The 25,247-nt window shown below is 30.5% G+C and overlaps 2 protein-coding genes across 2 annotated transcripts; one reads left to right on the forward strand and one right to left on the reverse strand.

Moving 5' to 3' along the window:
* The first annotated feature begins 340 nt into the window (after nt 1–340).
* On the forward strand, nt 341–3,189 carry LOC111279961 (uncharacterized). The gene is made up of 3 exons (XM_022867046.2): nt 341–1,273; nt 1,556–1,886; nt 2,714–3,189. Exons 1-3 carry the CDS (start codon nt 792–794, stop codon nt 2,939–2,941), a joined length of 1,041 nt encoding a protein of 346 aa, XP_022722781.2. The 5' UTR covers nt 341–791; the 3' UTR covers nt 2,942–3,189.
* Nucleotides 3,190–10,971: 7,782 nt separating this feature from the next.
* Nucleotides 10,972–12,454, reverse strand: LOC111279897 (transcription repressor OFP2-like). The gene has a single exon (XM_022866960.2). The coding sequence runs from the start codon at nt 12,328–12,330 to the stop codon at nt 11,101–11,103; it is 1,230 nt and encodes a 409-aa protein (XP_022722695.2). The 5' UTR covers nt 12,331–12,454; the 3' UTR covers nt 10,972–11,100.
* Nucleotides 12,455–25,247: the final 12,793 nt, after the last annotated feature.

Genomic DNA, 25,247 nt, shown 5'->3' on the forward strand with positions numbered 1-25,247 from the left:
TTTATAAGTCTAGTGTAAATTTTTACTATGATTTGTAGATGCTTTAATCTTAAATTTTAAAAATAAGATAACCTTTAATTTCATCACCGAAACTTTTATGCATATATATAACAATTTAAAATATATAAATAGAGGGTATTTTTTAAAATATAAATAGAAATTTTCTAAATGAATTTGGAACAAATTAAATGAGCCAATTAATACAATTTTGCACAAATTATTATCAAATATGACCATCTCGTTGGACAATTCTTTACGACAAAGTGAAGTAACTTAATTTACAAGATGGAGCTAGAAAGGAATCCCAAAAGAAAATCTGGTCTTATATGACTACATCTTATTAGAATTGTCAATGATAAATTATCAACCTCTCTTCTTTACAGCTATTTGAAAAACTATAAATTCACTTCAAAGTTTTTGCCTTCGGCTTTGCTATAGGGTGCATGGCGCATGCAGTTTGACGGCAGAAATTTTATTTCTCCGCGTGGGCCCAAACTCAATGAATTCATTCTTCATATTTTAATTAATTAATGGATAGTTTTTATTTGACCCGGAATTAATTTCCAAAAGGAGAAATCTCAACCCTTCAATGACGTGGCGAATTCTCATGCATCAAAGTCCACCGTGGCAAGTCAAACACTTACACGTGTCAATTGAATGAAAAAAATGATCATCGAGTGCCATGGACCTACGACAACAACCGACAACCAGGGCGTCGTGCCTACCTCTTCTTTCCAACTTTCTTTCTTAATACCCAAACCATCTCCTTCTTCTTCTCATCCCACGCCTCCATGGCTATCATACGCTCTATGAGCCAGCTTAACATCAAGGCGCCACCTCCATCGCCTATCCCAACAGCTACTGGCTCACGCTCGGCTGCCAACGCAAGCTTAACCGACTTTCTCGAGAAATCGTTACAAGTCCCCGACCTAACGCTTCCCGAGTCCCAGGCCTTCCGCCATTCGGACCCACCTTATAAGGTCGATTTCCAATCGCTAGCTTTAAGAGAAAGCGGTCCAGTGGAGCGGTTGCTGCGATCGGCAAGGGAGTTTGGAGTGGTGGCGATCGGGTTACGTGGAATTGATACGGGCGAGGAGTTGAGGGCGTTGGTGAAAGAGACGGCGAGAGTATTCGGGGTGTTGGAAGATAGAGATACGGGATTTAGGAGATGTTGGGTGGGAAAGAGGGAGGAGATTGTGTGGGTTCGTTGCAAAGACGAGAGGATGGAGTGGGCACGCCAATATATCGGCGCTCAACTGTATCAGAGTTTCAGGTAATGTAACGATCCTTTCCTGTCCTGCCACCTTCTGCTACACTAAAAAGGTTCAATTCCTTTGGGCAAGTATTTGTTCTGTTGGGCTTTTTGGGCTCACTGAAAGTAATCAATCTGCCATAGCCCCAAATGAACAGGCAGAATAGAAACAGTGCACTTGGGCCTATTTTTGAAAGTAAAAAATGTGGGCTAAATTTGGATTCCAGTGTTCTGTTTTGATGTTTTGATGGTTTTTGTACAGTATTTATTATCCATTGTCGTTAATTCTTGGCTTTTATACAGTGAAAAGATGGAGAAAGTAGCGAGTAAACTTGAGGAAGTTGCGCGGGAATTGGGCAATATTTTGGTAGAAAATGCAGGCAAGCAACCAAGGAAGAGATTTCAAAAAGGAGAGTCTCAGTTGAGCATATACAAGTACAATTACCAACCGGATAAGATGACAGATCAAAATCCACATCTAAATGAAGAAGAAAACGACCATTCCTGTGATTATACTTTAAGCCTCCACCTTCCAGCCAAGCACTGCGAATTTTCTGTCAAATCTGGACCACGACTTTTCACTTTTGATGCTGGTCCTGACACCATTATTGTCACTGTTGGACAACAGCTTGAGGCAAGTAAATTTCAATTCTCTCTCTCTTTTTAGGCTAAAAGTATTCCTTTGTTTTCATAGTATTCGGTGACTTGCTTAATACCATTTATTGTCTTTTAGACAAGTTAACTAGAAAGGCTCTTAATCATAGTATTATATATAACTTTATTCTTCTTTCTGGCACCGATTGGAATCTTATTCTATTTTTGTCAAGGGTTTTTTTTTTTTTTTTAATTTGGGAGAAAAAAAATCAAAATTTAACTTTTTAAACAGAAAATACATGTATTTATTATTGAACTATATATTCGAATGTATATTTTTCATGTTTCTTTGTTAGAGATTTGTTAGAGATTTAAGACTGTAATATATTGAAAAACTGAAGTTGCTTATACATTATTTCTGTCAAATGAGAATAACGAATATATCTATATGCTTCATAAAAAAAAAATCTATGCATAAAACTAACCTTATATTATATATAGGGAGAGAAACTATTTCATTGATTGTTGGTTTTTAAACTCCATAAAAGGTTAGTAGTGTAACACAAATCCCTTAAACAATAAACAAAAATTAATTAAAAAAAAAGTAGGGTATATATCAATCTCTTTAACTCCTTTCCTAGAGTTAAAATTTTCTCCGACAATATATTATAAAAAATGAATATATATATATATATATATATATATATATATATATATATTGTGGGTGTGCACAAGTGTTTGCCTAATTTGCCCATAAATATTGGACGTGGTGAATAGAAGTATCATGCATTTTTCCATATGTGAGTTAAAAGAAATTAAATAAAAGCCTAAAACATGCATTTTTTGTTTGTGTGTATGTGGCAATAGGAATGGAGCATGGGAGGATTCAAATGTGTTTCGGGGCGAATTATTTGTCAGCCAGAACTCCGTGGATCCAAATCCTCTTTCTCCATGGAGCTCAAGTGGTCATCTTCAAATAAAAATCACACTTATAAAACAACACCTTATAAAAAAATCACCTTAGCAGATCAATTCTTCATTGCACTCGTTATTGTTTTCCTTTATTCTATTTTTATGTTAAAAAACTCTCCATGATTTAGAGGAACTTGCATTTGCATATCTACATTCAAAATCTCATAGGCAAAAAGGTTATATCACATAAAATATTGGTGTGGAATTTTTTGCTTCTTTTTCTTTCTACATGGTCCGATTGATCAATGTACAGTTCGAAGCTCTGGGCAATGGATTAATAGTACTGTTGAAAGGGGGAAAATGGAAAAAAAAAAGTTTGATCATATACAAAAGTTGTTTAAGTACTATACATACATATATATATATATATATATGTTTGAATAAAAAAGGCCTATACTATTGTTTGATTTTTGTGAATGAAATTGTAGCATGACAATTTTCCCATGTGGACTTTGCACACTCTCTTCTGTTCAAGATTCAACCATGAGATTTTTAAATGAAAAACTCAAACATTAAACATTAAAGTTTTTCCTCATGGACTTTATCCAATTGTTTTGTTTATTTGTATTTAACACAATTCATGTAATCATTGAAATTAAGTGAAAAAAAAGAAGAAAATTTTTTAATATAATGACTGAGATTCATAACAACATTGAGATTATAGGATTGTTTAAACTTTTTCGAAAAAAGATTAATTTTGAATTCAAGATTTAATTTAAATAATTTATGTAATCATTTTAAAAAAAATGAAATTTAATAGATTTAAAATTCAAATTGCAGCACATTTATGTAATTTAATCCCTTCTATACATTCTTAGATTATGACGTCTTTTGTAAAAGAAAAGAAAATTATCTTCTTGCAATTTACATGAAGTACTTGAAGGAAAATTCACATAAGTTGGTTGGTGAATTGATAATAGAATGAAGCTTCATTTAGTCATGCTATTCTTGGACTTGTCAGTTCTTTTTTTCCTGTTCTTTAGAGTAAAAAAAGAATGAGAAAAATCATATTTTGTTTTAGTTAAGATATCAATGTCTGGGGGCCTCTCCTAAATCTAAGAAAGATTTAACAATTAAAGGTTGCAAATACTTTAGGTTAAAATGCATGCATCATCTAACAATAATCAACAATTAAAAAATATATTGTATTATATGTATGCAATTTGTACAAAGGGACAAGAGAAAAATCCCAGCAAATAATCCCCAAAAGATTTTGTTTGTCACATTGCTATCATATCTAACTCTCACAGATCGATTTTTACTTTGCCAAACAGTCTTACCTTAATTAATATATAGTTACAATTTTAATGGCGGTCGGGCCCCACACCACATGCTCGTCATTCTTTCCACATTCCTCATTTTGGTTGCTTCTTAAATTCCTCCTACAAAGGAGAGCGGCCGATGAAATAATAACAATTTGGAAGAAAATATGATTTACTTTTGAATAGATAAAACTTTATTATTAGTATAATAAAAATTTTGGTTTTCTTAATATGAACATTAAACAACAACAATGTTATTATCGGTAAAGTATTTAACTCTTCATTTAATAAACAAAATTTAATTTTTTAGAACTTGAAATATAAAAGGAATTATAAAAACACTTCAACAATAAATGTTGTTAATTAAATACAATGGTATATATAAATTTTAAATAAAAATATATTATTTATTATAAAATAATATTTATTGAGTTAAATACAAAATTAAAACCCAAAACAATAAATTAAACGTATTTAGGAATATAATTGGATTGGATCAGACCCAGTTGATGGTAGGGCGGCAAAGCAAGTGAGGAAGGCAGAATCCAGAACTTGTAATTTCGTCGTTTGTATTGGCAAGATATGGAGAGAAATTTGAAGAACAGAGACAAAGGCGCATGTGATGAAAGTAAGCCAAACAATAATCAACAATGACTCTTCCTCCATCTTAATTAGATTCCAAGGTTGTAGTAAATTAATTTTAATATTTTACTTTTATCTCTTTCAAAATGACTTCCTATGTCAAAATTAAATGTCATTTTCTTAATTTAAGAGAACAAAATTTTAAGAATATTTGATTTGATGGTTGATTCACCTATTTCTTTTTAAAAAATTGGATTCAAATTTTGAATCTTTAATTTTTCAAATTTAAAATATTGTATTACTTGCAATATTCTAATTGTTTTTTATGTAAAAATAATTTTTGAAATAAATTATAATTTACATTTACCATGTTCACCCTAATTTTTTTATAATAATTAATCACTCTATGCAAATCTCATTGTTGGATGTCAACAAAGAATTATACATATAATTAAGAGTGTGTACATATATATAAATAGTGTGTGTGAATGAAATAATTAAATAAGAGTATACAGAATTATTTTGGGGTTAAAAGTTCCTTCTTGTATTTATCTCTCGGTGTCTATTTGACCCTATTAACGAAAAAATATCACTATCTTTTTTAGTATGCATTTTCGTTTTCTCTCTCTCTCTCTTTTTTTTTCACACTCACTAGGACAAAATGGGTCCAAACGATGCGTACAAAGCAAGCTGATTGAAAAGGAGAGGTTGGTGTCTAATGGCCTGATTTTTGGGCAAAAAGAGAGAGAGAAAAATGTACTCTCAACTCTGACGTTGATAGCTTAGGCACATGCAAACTAGCTAGATTGGAGGTTATTAATATATGTTGTCATCCAATAATTTGATTTGCAAGAAATTTAAGCATAAGAATACCATGTGTATATTTATATATATGTATATATATAGGTGAACAATACTATAATTAACATCAAAAGCTATTAATGAAAAGTCATTAATTCTTAGCACCATATACAAAGAAGTTCAAGACAATTTGGATGAATTATTTAAAATTTTTTGTTACAATTATAAGTTCGACTCAAATATCTAATAACTTGCTTAAAATTTTACTTTTAATCTGAATTGAAAAAATTAAGGTGACAACAAAAAGATTTGTTGAATTTATTCAAACTCCAATAAGTTTTAAAAAAATTATAATTTGAATTAATATGAACTCAAATTCTTATTAAAATGTAATTGAATTAACTTGAATCCAATAATATAAGAATGGACTTTGGTTTTTTGGGAGGTAAATAAATTATGGGAAGCTGATTATATAATTAGGATAGTAATAGATTGGATCAAGATGAATTTTTATTGATTTTGATTTTGATCTAATACTTAATATTTACACTCGATTCTTTTTGGATATTAAAATATTATTTTTTATATTTAATTTAATTTAAAATTAATATAATAATTTTAATTTAGTATAATATTTATAAAAATATTTATAATATAAATTATATTTTAACTATATATAAATATAATATTTTATAAAGTTAAAATATCAAATTAAAATATTAAATAATAATTTTATTAATATATAAAAATAAATTTAAATAAATAATAAAAAAAATATGTTTTAATTTATAATCATATCAAGACAATGTTCCCTAAAATTCTACTTCGATCTAATGATCTCCATTTTTTTTTTAAAAAAAAAAACGACTTACTTCCGACTCTCTTATTTAAAAAAAAAAAAAAAAAGGCGATTGGGACGAATGTAAGAGTTATTTCATACAAAACAAAGTCAAATGGGCGTGCAAGAAATGGGCAAAGTGCCTGTCATACACGTGCAGCAGTTGGTAGGGGCCTTGTTCTCTGAATAATATTAGAGAAATTGTAAACTCTTAAGTTCCATCCTATTCCTACCCTACAAATTCCTACAGTTGAAACTTTGTAGGGTACATTGCCCTTCATTTGCCCATAAAGGTAGGGTAAAAATAGAATGAGGCTATGCGTTGGCAGCAGCCAGAATCTGCGGTTTAATGTTTGTCGTATGGTTTTTGATCTCATTCTCCTTCTGTCTCATCTCAGATCTCTCCGTTTTTTATTTCCTTCTTTGACTCAGTCTGCCGTTGCGGCTCGCCTACACACTGGTCAAATTGCTTCAATTCGGCACTTTTATTATCTAATTTCCCAATTATTCTGCCATGGAATTTGTGTATTCATGCCCATTAGTCAATTTTTCACTTCTAACACCACCCAAAAGAAAAAAAAGAAAAAACTAATTTGCAATGAGCATTGACTACTCAACTTTAATTTAAAATTTTAGATTTCAATGTTAAGTCCTTTTAAATATGAATTTGATTTAATTTTATATTAAATTTGTTTATTTTTATGATAGTCTTTTAATTTTTTTGATTTAATTCAGTAATTTTTATATGTGACGTAATTCTTTGATTATGATTGAAATTATTACTTGTACTTATAAGTTTGTAAAAAAAAAAAAAATCAATCTCAATCTTTGTACATGAAATGGATAATATAATATGTGGTATATATGAATTTTGTGAAAATTGATACTCCCTTTTTCTTATATATCAAAATTGTCTTCGTTGGTAATTTGATTTTTAGTGTTCAAATTATTTTAACTTTGATTATATTTTTTTAATTTATTATTCATGATTAAAATGCAAAAATACTATAATTAAATCTTTGAAAGAAACTGAGAAGGCTTACAAATATATTTTAATAAAAATTTAGTTTAATAAAACATTTAAAGCAATAATGATCATATTTTAAAAAAAATATTGCAAAAGTCGAATTCAAACGATATATTTAAGAAGAAACTAGTGTAGTACTATTTATAATTATTCTAAGAATTCTTTAAAAAACATTATTAGTAAATATAATCAAGAAAGTAAATAATCCTAAAGTGACACGCTACAATTGTTACAAGTAGAGATTTCAATTTAGAAATTTTAAAAATTAAATTATGAGATATGTTTGGCCAAGTTTAATACTCAACAAAATTTCTTATGTACCAAACAAATTAAAGAGTGAAGCTCCTCCAATGATGAAACCTATAATATATATTTGAGCTATGAATTTTGTGATGCCGTCCTTTTTGTATTAAAAAAGAAAGAAAATTAAAAAAAAAAAAGAAAAAAGAAAGGTCCCTGAATTGGTGGATTGATATTCGACATGTACAACGTCTCTTCACCTAATGAACGTACTATCTATTACATATAAATTAATTAGCAGTGTTCCGATGCATGTACCATAAAATGGTCTTTATTCCTTTCAAATTAAATTATGTATAGAAAAATTAGATTAATGATATATATATTTTGTAAAAAAAAGAATTTGAAAGTAGATAAATTATTCAATTTTTTAAATCAAAATAAAATATATTATATTTGATAACTTAAAACAGATGAGTGTAAGATGATCTCAATAAATAATCATCGACAAAATTTAAACTCAAAATTTTTTATTTAAAAAAAATAAACCTTAATCGATTAAACAACCACTTGTTAATAGATTAATGATATAAAAAACCACAATATACGCCGTCTCATGCTGAGTCCTACTATGTTTAATCCATGTCTTCTTCTTTGTTCCTTAGAGTTGGTATAATTTATTTTACAAGACGAGACATTTTGATCACAATAAATCATTTAGTTTTGTTCTTATCCACCTACTATATCTTTATACGATATATTCTATATACTATATCATTGTGTGGAATTTATATGATATAGTATATACAAACATATATATTTTTAAAATTCATATATTATTTTTTATATAATTTTATATTATATTATTAGATCATATTTAAAATTATCAAATTTATTTAGAAGTCTTCACCTACCATTGAAAAAGCATTTATTATTAATTTAAACTACTTATATATGATCAATAAAAATAAAACAAAAATTGCAATAACACTTAAAGTTACAAAGTGATTTTTTTTAAAATTTCAATAAAAGAAAGTTAAATTCCAATCATATCCTACTGTAAAACTTACATTTTTGTAGCAACACATTTTTTCTTTTCTTAAGATTACATTTACAAGTAAAGATTAAAATCACAATAAAATACTATAGTTATATATATTTTTGGATAAGTAGTAACTTTTCATTATACGTAATAAAATGTTCATAATATAAACACATCAAATTTACAACGAAACTAAACAAAATTAACATAAAATTAACTTAAACCTCATAAAATTTAAAGTTTTAGATAATCTTTCTTACCATTAAAACAATGATTAATCCACTTTTGTATCTGATTCTTGTTGGGCAATGAAATTCATTGAAGAACAGACATTTAAATCAATGTCAAGAATCTACTATGCAAGTACTTGGTCACGTCAAGGTAGCTGTTGGATTGCGTTTAGCTGGCTTGAAGAACATTGCTGCTGGCTCTGTTAATCAGAATCTGCGTATCGCTTGTGGCTTAAACTCTTCCATGTTTGATTAAATTGTTGCTGGCCTAGTGAAAGTTGTACTTGTAGCCGTTTAAACTGTTGTTTTTATTTTTACAAAGAAGATCAATGCATAGGAGAAATAGAACTTCAACCTTCATGTTCGTTTAAAATGCGTTTTTGGATAATGAAATCAATTACTTAATACCAAAATAAGTTGACTACATAATTATCAGTTGTGAAGGTCAATGAATATTAATGCAAAAACTATCACTGGAAAAAATATTAGGAACCGCAAATAACAGAATAAACCCTATAATGAAAACGTACAATTTCTGATTTCTTAGGGTTGGTGAAGCCGAGCTTCAAGCCCGTCGTCCCAGAAAGAAACTTTATCTCAAATCTGTTGCTTTCTTTTCAAAAAAAAAAAAAAAAGAAAAAAAGGGGGTAAAAGACTGTTTACTGTTAAAAAAAAAGGGCATCTAATTACACAAACGAAAGGAGTTTGTTAGCCAATCTGAATCTTTCGTCGTGATCAATGGGGGGTCTGATCATCCTACCAAGTCAATGTTTTCATGTTCTTAAAAGGACATTAAAGAAAAAAAAGGAAAAACACCCCCAGTCAGGTTGGTCATGTCTGTTAATATTGCTATTTTTGTTTGAAAATAGAACGTGATTGCTTTTGTAATTATTGAAGTAACTTTAACTTTTCTTTCAGGAGATCAATTTTCAACTTTGGGTAAAGCTCATGCCTATGTCGTCCAACAACAAAAGCCTTTGAGCTTTCACACAGTGCAGAAATTTGAATTTTACCCCTTAAAAGTTTTCTTCTCTGTGAAAAATTTGAATTTCGCAGCGTTTTTAATTATTTTTTGGGTACAATGTACTCTCTCTGTGGATGTGAAAAAGCTGGACATCTTGCCTGGAGAAGGAGATATAGCTGTATATATAGCTTTAGAATTGCGAAAAAAGATTAAAAACTGAATCCTTGTCCTTAAAAGATTATCTTCTTTTGTCGGAGAAAACCTGAAGCTAATGGAAGAAACTGTCAGAAATTGTACGACCGAGGGACCCTTTTACATGTAATTCATATCCATGGAGAATTACATTGAATATCTGTTTTGTTTTTGTATGCTTTTGCGTACAATTTCCAAATAGGTGAAGGTGCCATCATATTCCTTAAATAAAAATTACTGTCCTTTTGGTATCTTTAGGAAGTCAATAAAACAGGCAGGCCACAAACACACACAAGAAAAAAAAAAAAAACAAAAAAAAGAGCTCTGAGAAACATGTAAAATCAAAGCTTTTCTTTTCCTTTTTTGTTCTTAAATTGGGATTCTAAAGTTTTTTTTTTTTTTTGGACAATGAATGTAATTCCGTATTGGATTTTGCTCAGCCTTCAGCCAATGCATGAAGTGCAGGTAGCTGAGGGCTCAAAACTTTCTTTTTCAATTGTCCTATTTGAAAACATATTAGAAGCTTGTCTTTTTTTATCAGGCTTGAAAGTTGCAACATAATAGATTTTCCTTGGCTTTCCTATTTTCGTTTTTCTTTTATGTGTCCAATACTGTCTCAATGGCAAAATTTTACCGCAAAAGATCTTAACTATCGGACAACTTAGAAAAGCTAAATTATTCAAGCACTAAAATAAAAGCACGTCTTCAATGGATTCTGCTGTCATCAGCTGCGCATTAAGATACCCTGCCAAAATTCTATCTCTTCTCTTCTCTTTTTTCTTTTTCTATTTGGATAAATGATTTTTATTCTCAGGTAAACAGGTCAGAAACATTCTGACAGAATAAAACAGGGCAACCAAAAAAATGTTCTGCCTCTTGAAATTGATACTTTTATTTAATTCTAAATTGTTATGTAATTGATTGGTAAAAGTTTTCATGATCAAAATGCTGATCTAAGAACTAGTACTAGTAGTATTTAATTTGAAAGGAGTAAATGACAATAAATTTATAAAATGATAAGATAATGACAATAATGAAGACTAAAAAAAGAAAGAGAAAAGAGAAAATATACATACCTATATTTCATAAGTATTTCGGATGAAATTATTTCAACCGGACATCACTCAAATCAAACCAGATTTCCTTGAAAACCTTAATGATAAGGTCATGATATTCATCAGAATTGAGAGAAAGATAACAGGCAAGTAAATCCTCCAAGTCCTTAGATGCCCTGATCTTGTTCTCCATAATCATCTCCACCATTGAGTCCCTGAAGTCTCTCTGTGGATCAAACGACGACTTCACTACGGCAAAACTATCCGGCAGGCTCCTCCTTGAGGTCGAGCTTGAACTTGATGACACACTTTTTCGAGCATGAGCCTGGATTCTTCTTCTTGCAATTTTTGGAGAATTTATTCTAAGCCTTACACCAGGAGAATTAACAGAAAATTTCCTAACAGGACTAGTGTTCTTTTTCTCTTTCACTGTAATTCTCTCTTCCTTCACAACCTTGACAGACAGTGAACCATGAGCGTTTTTTCCTTCAAATTTAGCTGAACTCCTTCTATACTTGGTTGATTCATTATTCTGCTCTTTCTTCTTGACATCTTTTACCATATCGTTGAATTTAGCCGGCTTGGTTATGATCGGAGGGAGTTCAAGCTCAGACAATTTGTCGAACTCATCCAGCTTTTCGAATTTCTTGACAGAAGACTTGTTATCAGTATCGATAACAATATTATTAGCTTTAGAATTCATGACTTTGCAGCTACAAGAACGCGACCAGGACAACATGTCATCGAATGATTCAGTAGTAAGAATGCAGTCAGACCTGAATTCTTGCTGGAAAGACTCGCAAAATTTTTGTTCTGAAGAGCTATCAGAAAAGGACGAAGAAGGGGAAGAAGCTGAGTATTCTGGTGGAGAATCAGCCTTAGTCCAGAGTGTGGCACGGCAGCTACAACCGGTAGAAACAGAGGCGGTAGCAAGCTTGGGAGAAGACCTGATATTTCTTTTTCTGGACCGTTGTTTAGAAGATTTTCCTGGTGGGTCAGGGAAATGGCCATCTGATGATTTGGTGTTTGTAGGAGAAGCATAGAATCTATCACTTGGGATAAGCTCTCTAGTGAAGTAATAAGACTTTCTTGGACAAAAATGGTGGGGTTGCTTTATTTTTGATGGCTGTGTTGTTGTTGTTGAAGGAGGAGACGTCTGGTGGTGTTTTTTCTTGGAATGATTGGTTTTGCTATGCTTTCTGGCTCTGCCCATGTCTTTCAGCTTGTAGAACCAGGCATGGGGCATCATATCAGATAACCTAAACCTGTAATTGCCCATCAAGGTTCTCCCTTTGACTGAAAAAATCTAAAGGTTTAGAAACAACAGAAACCTCTAAAATGTGAAAGAAATGAACATGTATTTGAACATGGCTCTTGATCAGTCTTTTTGATATGGGACTAACTGAAGCGTAGAAGCTGTATAAAAACAGAGAGAGGGGTGATTGAAATTGGAGAAAGGATGGGGTCCACGAATGGGGAAAAAGTTGGCATAAAGGAAAAGCACTGGGGCCAAGTGGTAAAAGGATTTTGCTGGTTATGACGCTTAATCACCAAACCAAGTAGAATTTGTATTCTTATCATCATTACTATTTTGTTTACTTCTTAAACAAAGCAGATTCCTCCGCGACTTAAAAACTGTTTTTTCCCCTACAGGCCCCAGCATCTAGGTTTTTCGTACTACGTCTCAAATCAGTGGTTTTCCATGATTTTTCCAGATGTTCTATCGACGCGGCTCGCATGCCGGCCCTTAGATTGACCCTACAAACCTCCTTTTTATTTTCACCTGCTTGTAAACTAGAAAAGTCGACGCTTAGGAAGGGGAAAGGAAAGCTTCGTATTCAGCTTTTATCAGCTATTTGCATTTGCTTGCTGCTGTAATGCACATATATAGGCTATTTTATCAATGCTTTTACCCCATTATTATTACTAAAATGCTTTCTGGTTTTAAGAATTAGAAAACGAAAACAACAAAAGGACAGAAAATAAAAAAGGAGGTTTTGGGAATGCAGAGAGCTCCTTGGAATTCAGCATTATATGCGTCCATCACTACAGATTTTGCAAAAATCAACTGCGTATAATTGACAAATAATTCTCCTACCGATTACTCTTTCTGTTTCATAGGAAAGAGTCGTAGAGGCCTAAAGAAGCCCATTTCAGAGCCCTGCAGCCTGAATTTTTTTCTGAGGGATTTCATAGCCCAACCACATATCATTGCAACAAATTGCCTACAGTAAACTGGATATGTCACTAAATACCTTACTTTAGGGTGTTTAGGACCTAAACTAAAGGTAAATGTAATCTCTTTAGCCCATGCAAGGTTTATCTGGGTGAATCTTTTATCAGTTGTCCTTAAAGTGACGAAATTGTGACCCACAAAGTCACAAAACACAGACGGAGCCCTATGCACATGAACTCTTTCTCAAGTAGCGATGGGCCTTGAAAATCATTATCTGGCACTACTGGGCAGACCGATCGAGCAGAAAATGTGGCATTGCGTTATCAACCGAGTGATGCTGGATGCTTTATCCTATCATTATCTGAATTATGGACATCTTTAAGGAGCAAAATGAAAGAAATGCAGTTGAAACTTTTTTCCTTGACCATGACCCTTTGTTTTTTTTTGGTACTGTTGTTTTGCGTCCTAATGCCTCGTGAGAATTTCTTAAAAAGTTTGCTGGTACGGTATTTGCACCTTATGACAAATGTTCATCTGTCTTGTATCGCTGACAGATTTGATTTATTACAAATTCACTATATGAGACATTACACAGGTTATTCATATATTAAACAGGTTTATAAGTAAAAATCAAACAGCCTAAAAGCTCGTTGCCTGTATAGGATTCAGATAGATGTCCCCATATTGCAGGTCGAGGTCTGGTCAACTGGTCCCCTGGGCATGTTCGCTGCAGTAACATGACCATTAGTCTTTGGTATTGTAAATGTGTCCAAACTCTAATAAATTAGAGTGGGGACCTTGTCCTTACCAAAATAGTTTGTCGTTAATGGTACCTTTTTGGTATTTTAACGAAGGACAATGAATAAATTCAGGGCGGTTAATCCTTTTTCTAACCCAGAATGTTTTCAGACTGCGATGTGCATGTAGGTTTCCTATCTGGAATCTTTTTTTCACATGTAATTGATGGAGATTGAGGCCCAATGCAGTTTTTCATGAGTAAAATGCCGGAGCAAAACATAAACCTTTAGAAAATGTGGCCCAAATCGAATATACAGGGACTTGGGAGGACTTTCCTTTAAAATGTTTATAGAATGAATGCCCTTATCTGATCATACTCTTCAACTAAAAAAATGAGTGGTGCTATTTGCACCTTAAAAATTTTTTAATACACTATAAAATATTAACCTTTTAGAAAATTATTTAAATATTTATTAGTTAATTATCTTTTTATCCTTCACACTTTTTTCTTTTTCTGAGCAAGTTATCAAAAATTCATATTCGAAAACTTCTTCAGTGTATCAAAAATTCATTTTCAAAATTTTTTCAATGTATTGAAAAATGCATTTTTAAAAAGTATTATAATTATTCGAAAATACATTTTTAGAAAACATTATAATTATTTGAAAATGCATTTTTAGAAAGCATTACAATTATCTGAAAATCTATTTCCCAAAGCAATTTTTTATTTCAATTTCTTTGTTACAATCTTTTGATTAGTATATGGCACGAAAATATTAGATATCCTATGTCACGATCTCTAAATAAATTTTTAATAATTTCTTCGAGGTATGAACTATTTAAATTCGATAGAAGAAACATTTAATCTTTCAGTTGTATTGTTCATTCAATAATGTTTGCAATATTTTTTCAATTCTAACAAATATGTATTTGAGAGAAATTAGTAATTGTGAAGAGGTGCTCATGAAAGTTGGCTACTGCACTATATGCAATGAGGCAATCATGCTCCATTACACATGGTGCAACAGTTAATTTGCACGAATATCTTTTCACACTTAACGATTTTTTTTAAATGTACATTTGTTAGAATTGCAAAAATGTTACAAGTATTATTGAATGGATAGTGCCTGTTGGCTAAAAGAAGAAAGATCCCTATTGTAGGATTTGTCAATCTACTGATGATATTGTTAGGGTCAATGATCCTCATGGTGCTAAGTTATTGTGTTTTGAAAATTCATTTCTGAAATTTTTTAAAGGTTTCATAAAATAAATATTTGAAAACTATTGAGAAATTTCATAAATACACTTTTAAAAATTTTTAAAGGTTTTTGAAAATGAATATTCGAAAACCTTTAAAGAATTTCAAAAATAAATTTTCAAAAGTTCTTAAACGATTTCTGACATCCATTTTAAATAATCTTTAAAAATTTTAGAAATTTATTTTTGGAATGTTCGAATCTCACCTCAAATCATATTCTAAAACTTAAAATCTTAATTCTTATGAAACTAAATACAAAATTAAACGAAAAAACAAAAAAAATGATTTACGTCTAATTTTAAACTATCTAACGTTAAATGGGTGATTGAGATTTGATTTGAGGCTTAATTCTTTAAGAATTTTAAGGTTTTCGATTGAAGAAAATGGGGTGTGAGAAGATGAAATGTTTGAATGTTAAGTAAATTTATGTTTTAGTTTGAGGTGTATCGAATAAAAAATTAGATGTTAATAATTGTGAGATATGAAGAAAAGTTAGGATGCAAATAAAGCCATTAAAAAAATAAAAAATTGAAGGCAATCTAACTAAAAGAAAGAATTAATACAATGAATTTAGTGTATAAAAACAAGAAAAAAAAGGAGGAGGTATCTTGAGCACAAAACTTTGAAAAATCAATTAGCTAAACTTGTTGGTCCGTTTGCGAGGGCCAGAAGTTAGCGAAGGGCCTTTTGGTGGAAGATTTAGCACCAAGAGTCGGAACTCGGTACCGTTTTTCACAGGGCATCGGAAGAGTACTTTACCAACATTCTTGTCAGAATCTCGAGAATTGTAACCAACTGTTGGTGGTCAAACTTGGTGCTAAATTGTTTTATTTCAGAAATCGGCGGTCAAATTAATTGTTTAATTCTTTTATCCGTACCTTTGCCTTGACACTCAAACAAGCCCAAGTTGTTGGTTTTCTTTCTCCAGGATTTCATATTACTAGATTTTTGTAGTATAACATTTTTTTTTTTTTCACATTTCAATTTATGTTTAGACATTTGACATTTCATTGATATTTAGATATTCGAGATTTCTCTATCAGCAGTTTGAGGGACCTTTTGTGATTGGTTCATCGTAAAACCGGCAAATATTCTTTCTATTTGTCCCTTTCTTAACTTTTTCCCAATTGAACATCCCTGTCTCTTGTTACATCAAGGAACTTTAATATATAAAAATGGTAGAAAACAGCCACCTAAAGTTTTAATTGCACAAGTAAGAGGGAATATTGATTTTTCCATTTCTCTTAGTTTATAACCTCTCCGCTACAGACAAAACGAGGTATAAAAATCATTGATCAGATAATTTAGTTGCTTCTTCCTTGAGTCAGTCCAATGAAACAAGGCTTATGAACAAAGGCAGATAAATGTTGGTTAATGGTGAATTATATTTCCATATAAATGAACCAAGAGGTATTTTTAAGAATGGTGTCACTAGGCTCAAATAGTACTGAGGTATGCCTATTGCTAGAGTTTGATATATCACCATAGGGAAAATCGAAGTTGAATAACACTTAACAACAAATCTATTTACTATCTCGAGTTTGACTCTCAAAAGGCGATGTCGAGTCATTCACCCTGTATCAAACCCCAGAGGGGACAAAACGTCATTGGCACTTGGACCCTTATGAGATGGGAAAAGAGTATCTCTCTAGTTTTAGAATTTCCACTTGAGCTTAATACCAAATTATCGTGGATTCTATATCAGATTGTACTCATCTTCAGGTAAAATCCGATGTGAGCTAAACCTGGTCCAATTCGTTCAAAAATGGGACAAGCAAGCTTAACATTGTCTATTAAACAAAAGCTCTACTTTCATTCACCTTTAATCTTTTGTTCCTCACATCAGGAATCTCCATATCATAATTCTGCTAGTAAACACTTTGAAGATTCAATTTCTGGAATCCACTGACTTCATTTCCAACTAACTTTCTTAAGTCATGTTCGATAACAAGATTATGATAGGATAAGAGAAGATGATATTAGCAATAAGATTATAATTAAATATTATTATTTTATTTTATATTTGATGTATGCAAAGATTATGATATGATAATTTATTTAATAGTTAAAATTATTTTTTCTTAAAATTTATATAATTTAAATTATTGATATAAATTTTAAAGGTAAAATAAGACATGTAAGTTCAATCCTATAAATTAAAAATAATTTTTTCAACTTTAGGATGATTGAATCATCCTAAACTAAGAGGATGATAATTCTTCTTTTAATTTTATCTTTTTTTTAGATACAAATCAAACATAATATAAGATGATTATCATTTTATCTTATCTATCATCCTATGTATCAAATATGATATTGGTTAATTTTTGTAATAAGTCAAACAACAACTTTGGGCCCTTATGAAAGGCCAATCAGAAATTAAAGAGATTTTTATTCTCCTTTCTCTTTGCTTTCCCATTCAGGAAAAGAGACAGAAACCTATAACAACAAATATTTTACTAATTGACAATCCTTGTTTAAACTCTTCATATATATTATGTAATGATTTCATGTCACCATCTCAACACTACCATTCTTGAAACTACCATTCTTGAAGTGAAGCTAGATGTTGTTGTTGACTTCTTCTTGTATTTTTTATGACAGTAAGTTAAACCAAGCAAGCGACTGATCATCATCACTGCGAGCCACTCTGATTTATAAGGTTTACGAAGGAGATTATTATGACTAATTATTTTTGTTTCCTCCCTTATAACGTAGGAAATACATATATAAATTCTTGACATTTGATGAGAAGGAGAAGAAGGAAAGCTTTTGGATGATCCAAATGGACAATATTTATCCACATTCCAAATATTGTCGGAGAAAAACAACTGTCGTTATGGAGCATCCAGTGGTCATCAACACTGCAAATTCAATTCTCATTTTGATGGATATATTTACATTACATTTTATATGTATACTATAATGGCTTACCATTAATTATTTAGTTATTATTAATTTCTTAATCTTTTTATTTTTGGGTTAACGATTAGTTTCAAAAAAATGAATGCAGCTAAGAAGAAGTAACTTACTTGTGGAGCATTTAAAGTTAATTAATATATATATATATATATATATATATCAACTCACAATCGACCATTTGAATAATTGATTGGTGTATATACAATCTCATGTTTAAAGAGCATTTGATTCAATGTTGTTTGAATTATAATTCAGGGATTATTTTTTCCTCATTTTGATTCAGATATTTTTTTAGAGAAGTTAATCTCAAGTTATTTTTCAATAAAAGCTACTGTAAATTTCATGAATTAATGTCCAATTGAAATTTCAATAAAAATTATTCTTCTTTAATTTGCTGTATGGTGATATCCTTACCTACGGGCTGAAATGTCTACCACATGGTTCACTTTCAATTTCATGATGTTTAAGTTAAAATATTTAATATAAATATATATATATATATATATATATATATATATTTGCATGTAAACGTACTCCACATGCTTCATTTTTGTAAATTAAGGAACCTGGAATGAAGCACGCACTTGTTGATATACGAGGCTTTGGTGTGTTATGTATTAGAAGACAAAAACCAAATTGATGAGAGGTTTTTTACTTATTAAACTCAAATAAAACTTGAAAATATCCTCGATTGCCTTATAAAAACATAGAACCTGTTTTTTAACTATTTTTTTATGACAACAATTTTTGTTTTTTCTAATTATGGTACAAAATAATAAAAGGTGTTGTCTAATTAATTTGATTAAAATTTATTACCCTTCCTTTTATTTTATTATCAACTTAATAGTTAAGTCTAGGAATAATAAAATTAAGAGCTCTTACTTTCAAGGCCTTCAAAATATCATATACTTAAAAAGTATTTTGATAGATTATTAACTTTATAATTAGGGAACCTTTCCTTGTAGTATCACTCAAGGTTTTGAAGCCTATCGTTACTATAAGGGTTTAGGTCTTTAGTGGTGTCTTTTTCAATATTTAGTGACGTTTATAAATGACATTAAAAGATTTACGGGCGTTTGTAAAAAATGCCACTAAAAATGTTGGTTATATACACGCCGAAAAAAATAGTGACGTTTTATATAAAATGCCGTTATTTTAGAATTGTTTGTATTTGAAAAATGTTGTTAATTCAGTGACGTTTGTACCCAAAAAATGCAATTAATATGGAGTTTTATGGTACAAATACCACTAAATTTAGAATTTAATGGCATTCTTGAACGCGAATGTCACAAAATTAAGAAATTTATCTTTTTTTTTAAAATTTCTTTTAATATTTATTATTTTCATTAACAAAAAATGTTAAAACAAATAAAAATGAACTAAAATTCAGAAACTAAAATTAATAAATACTTAATTCATGTTCAAATATACATGTAATTAACACAAAGTTTAATAATTAGTATAATAACATTCAAATTATTTTAATGCATTAACCAAAAAATTTAAAATGTATAAAATTGATGACTGCATAAATTTGAAAGACTGTCATTTGATGAAAGAATTTTTTCATCTTGGTCATTAATATGTTCAAGAACCTACTGACTAATATCATACAAGTTTTAACACTTAATGATAAGCTATTTTTTATATTTAAAATATAAATATTTACTAAATATAATACTTCAATTGGTGGACCACCGAGATCAATTCTTGAAAATTATTGTTGCACAAAATTCATAAGATAATCAAATCGATCATGCAACTGTTAAAATTTTGCATGCTCTTGGTCCATTCTAGCTTGTTCTTCTTCAATTTTGGCACACTCCTATTCTCTTTTTGCTTCCATTTGCTGGAAACATTGTTGCATAGTTTGCAACTCCCCTCTCAATATGAAAATGTCTCGTGAAGACTGACTTGCTGAGAATGTAAAATGTTGATATCTACGTCCATAGTAGGTAGATGGCCTTGGACCTAATCCAAGGCCTTGGACCCGTCTATGCCTTTCTTTTCCAATAACTTCTATGAAAATCTGATTTTTCAATTCTTGTATGTTAACAGAATCATCAAATGCTAATTCAATTTTAGCAGCCATTTTTTCTTTCACTTTCTCCTGTAAATTAATCAGATAAAACTATCAAGTTTAATGATTAATTCATAATATGATAAAAAGAGTAAATATTTACTTTATGTTAAAATAATATTACAAATTACCATAATTTCTTGTATTTTGACATTCAGATAAGATCCATATTTTTTTGTGTGTGTTAAGCAAAAAAGTTTTACACGTCCAAGTTTACCACCTATCTCAATCTCCTATATAAAAACATATGTTATTGTTAAATACATATCAATCGTAACTTATTCATGCATACTAAGCCTGTCAATCAAGTTTAAAATTTTGAATAAGTTTAATATCATGTATTTAATCTATCTAAATTGTTAAAATAGAAATATAACAGTAAAATTATATTTTGGCGCTTTAACAACACAATTTATATGTAAGTAATAAAAATATTTTGGCCTTTCACACATGTCGATCATGGAAACCAAATTCAGTTATTTGGTCAAGTTTAATATCATGGATTGAAACCATCTAAACTGTTAAAAGCCATCCAAAAGTTTAATTTGTATTTTTGCCTTTAAAAGAAAAAATAGTCCTAAATAGACGTAAACAATAACTTTTTCACACATATAATTAGTAGAAACCAAGTTTAATCACTCATACAAGTTTAATATTATGTATTAAAGCTATCCAAATTGTTAAAATAGAACAATAACAATAATTTTATATTTTTACCTATTAACGGCATAAAAAGTCCTAAATAGACGTAAACAATAACTTTTTCATACATATCAACCGTGAAAACTAAGTTCAATACTTTCGATAAGTTTAACATCATATATTGAAACTATCAAAATTATTAAAATAGAACAATAATTGTTAATTTGTATTTTTACCTTTTAACGACACAAAAAGTTCATTCATTTGAATAAGTTTAAAATCATAAACTTACTATTTCTTTTTGCTTTCTTACAAAACTTTTTGATCCATTTGTATGGCAATATTTTTGTTGCTTTCTGCTACCAATCCCGATCTGTTCTTTTTCTTGTCATAAAAAATAATTGCTTATATGGTAGAAATACAAATATTATTAACTTAAAGCATAAAACACTTTTATTATTTAAACTAATATACAAAGTTATAAATTAGTACCTCTCTTTTTCTTGGAACCAAAATCTAACTAATTGTTTATATTACCACCTAATCACATTATGAGATAGATTTTTCATTGTAGCCTCTACAGTAGTATTTCGATCGAAATACTTATTCTTCAAATTATGCTTATAGTCTATCCATTTCTTTCCTAATGACTTAAGCACAAATAAAGTTTGTATTTCAAGTACAAATCTTGACTATAATAATACAATATGAAAAGTTTGAATTAATAAACCAAATGTAAAATAATTATATTTTTATATGTAATTAATTATACTAATACCTTAATAAAGTTTAAAGTATCGGCCTTACTTTTGTTGAAACTTTATGCCATGTTTCATAATGAATAGGTAATTTCATTCAATTATGGGCAAGCATGCCTAGAAATCCAGCCAACAGTTGAGCTTCTTCACCAATTGGTTGCCTATCAAAGTTTGCAAATACTACAATGCGCTCATTCGGAGGTAGTGCAAACAATTCCTTCAAAGTTGTCCAGCATCTGGTCCTCCATTGACCATTGTTATCTAAAGGTATTACCTCGATGGTTTTCTTGCCCTTCCAATCTTCAAGTTGTAATTTAATTCCCCATGCCACTCCAATGGCTGGAACTTATTTGGAGTTCATCGTCTTGATGGTACCAATCCCTTTGTGCACCTTCAGGCCAAGTTCTGGGCTTTATCACCTGAAATAAACAAATACAAGATACTTGCGTTCATCAGTGTGCTTACCTTCTTACATGTAACTATCAGATAAGTAAACATCAAGCCTTTTGGTTTGCACCTTCCCTTACTTTGGACAGTATTATGCATGATCAAGCTAATATTTGCTATTTTGATTTTTAGCTCCTCATCTGACTCCTTGTCTACAATAGCCAACTTACCTCTCTTTGGGTAGTTTTGAGCTAAATGTGATTTTTTACATAAGTAGCACGAGATTAGCTCCCGATTTCCCTTTGCCTTTCACTTCCCTACTGAAGACTTACCTTAGATGCTTTTGTCTAAATAGTCTTTGTCTCTTTCTTTGGACTATCGATCATGGTCTATTCCCCTACATTGTCGTTCTAGGTTCATTTTGTTTTTACCTTTCCTCTTGGGCTTGGTAGACTCTGGCTTGTTTTGTAGCTTGAACCCCACAAAGGACTTAGTAGTGGTCATGGCCTTAGCCAACACACGAACTCCCCTCCTTTGTAGCTTGTGCTTCATCCATGGCATGAGCTCATCCATAAAGGCAAACTGACCCTCAGTCTCACTCAAATATGAAATCTAAAGCATCAATTTAGAGAACTTCTGGACATACTCCCTTTTGTCCTTCTGCTGAGTAAGGATACATAACTTTGCTTGCGCCTTATCATTGGTATACTCCAGGTAAAATTACTCTCTGAACTCTTTTGGAAACTTCTCTCAAGTTCTAATCAAGGCATCTTCATGCTTGACATCATCACACTTGCACCTCTATCATAATAAGGCAATATTAGTAAGATATATTAAAGCAATGCTTACCTTAGTAGTATCGTCTTGCATGCCTGTGGTTCGAAAGTACTACTCCATCCCTCATAGATAGTTGTCTATTTCTTTGACTGCCTTAGTCCTTTTGAACTCTTTAGGCTTGGGAATCTCCATATGGGTCTTAGACATTCTAGCAATCACACCATTCCCAATTGTTGTCTTGCAAGCAACAGGCTCCCTCTTGAGCTCCTTCATCTCCTTGTGTATGGTCTTTATTTGGGCCTCCAAGTTGCATTTCGTTGGGTGATCATGTTGATATCTTTATTCAAAGTCACTTGCAACTCACCTTTGAGCTCTTTTTCGATGGAGTTTAATGCCTCAAAGTGAACATCTATCTCGTTAAGCTTTTCTTTCATATCGTCTATTGTCACATACATCTTGGTCACACACCCATCTAGGGTAGATTAGATATCTCTCGAATTGGCTTTTTTGCCCCTCCGTGGCCTTACTCCTAGGCTTCTGGTTGTTGGCTAGCAATATCACTCTGGGATACCATTTTCGCAAAGGCCTTGAGTGCAATTTGAACACCCCCGAACAAAACCTGCATTGAGCTTGCCTGATACCAACTGTCACGAGCTCTGACCTCTGACTCAGAATTCATGTGGCCTTAGACCAAGAATGTAGTCTTTAGGTCTAAGTCAGCCTATGAACTAAGTGTAAGGCAAACAAAAAATTGGAAAGGCAGTTATGCAAATTAGAGAGAACACAAAGAATGCTAAAATATATTGTATATTACTGAAGATAGAATGTGTCTGATGATATATAACTGAGAGTGGGGTGATTTTCTATTTATAGTTGAGGCCTTCAGCTTTATTTATAGCTATCTCTTAAAATCAAAGGATCTACAAAATTTCTAAAAATTAGAGATTACACATTATTACACAAATTACATAAGGCTCATCTTGATTCTCAGGATCAACCAAATCCTTCTATTGAATGCTGTCGATTCTGGATGTTTCTAAAAGATTCTGGATCGGCTAGGCTCCCCTGGGTCCACCTGGGTGTAGTGTGGACATGTTACGGGCCTGGCCTTAGTTGTGTAGGTAGGCTTACGTGCTATGCAGGTGATCTAGACACTTTTCCCATCCTTATTGCTCTAACCCTTGTAACTGTCCCTAGTGCTGAAGCATTGGCCACAAGTGTTCAGGCTTCAGTGCTTGGTGCACCCGTCTAAGGCGTGACACATATGCATATATACATATATATATATATATATATAATTCTTTCAAGATTCTCACTTTGACTTTTGTTTATTTTATAAAATTACTATTTTATTTTTATTAAAGAGACCTTTCAATCAATTATATAAAATAACAATTTTAATTAAAATTTAAATAAATAATCTAAAAATTCAAATAAAAAATAAAAATCCTAATTTTTATTCACTTTAAACTAGAAAAATATTACCAAAAATTATAAAAATAAGTCTAAAAACAAAAAATTAAAAATTTAAAAGAATTCATCTAAAATATACAAAAGAGCTCTATTTCTTAGCCAAAGAACATCAACTAAATTTCTTGATAAAAAAAATAGTAAAATTACCGCAATAAATAACTTTTTAACTTAAAAATAAAAAATGAAAAAAATGAAAGTTGAAGAGGAATTTTCGGACAGGTTTAGGGAATTTTAAATTAGCTAAAAAACCCATGGTTTCGATATTTGCGAAAAAAGAATCAGATCTTATTAACACATATTTGACCTGGATTCAAATCTGTTTTAAAGATTGAGTTATTTTTGACCCACTGATAACTTAAGGATTTAAATCTAAATTTTATATCAACTTATATATATATGCCCTAATATTCTTTTATATTTATTAATTTTTATTTAAAGGTATAGTTAAATTTATGAAATTGCTTGAAAAATGTTAATTAAAGATTAATAAAAAATAGAATTATTAATTTAATAAGTGAAATAACCTCATGCAATAATAATAAAAATATAATATAATTATTCTCAAATAATTAAAAAAATAATAAAAATTTTATTTAATAAAATATCAACTTCAAATAATTAACAAAAAATTAAAAAAATTATCAATTAATTATTATATTTTTACTGAAAATTTTGAAAATCAAACCATTAAATCAACTAAATACATATATTTTCTATTAAAAAAATAAGTTATTTATATTTTAAGAATAAAAAATTTTAGCCCAAGTGTAGCTGGACACTATATTTATCTCAAAGCGCCACAATTAAAGAAAAAAAAATTGTAGCGGTTGTGGCGGTGAGGCTGCGAAGGAAACTAGCAAGAAGGAGATACTGGGAATCGCAATCCAATCCCAAAATGCCATTGGAGATTGGCATGTATATTGAAATTAAGCAGAGAGAGAGAGAGAGAGAGAGAGAGAGAGAGAGAACAAATAAATTGTATCTG

This window comes from Durio zibethinus, chromosome 27, assembly GCF_047325235.1.
Source record: "Durio zibethinus cultivar Kanyao isolate XHJ-2024 chromosome 27, ASM4732523v1, whole genome shotgun sequence".
NCBI lineage: Eukaryota > Viridiplantae > Streptophyta > Magnoliopsida > Malvales > Malvaceae > Durio > Durio zibethinus.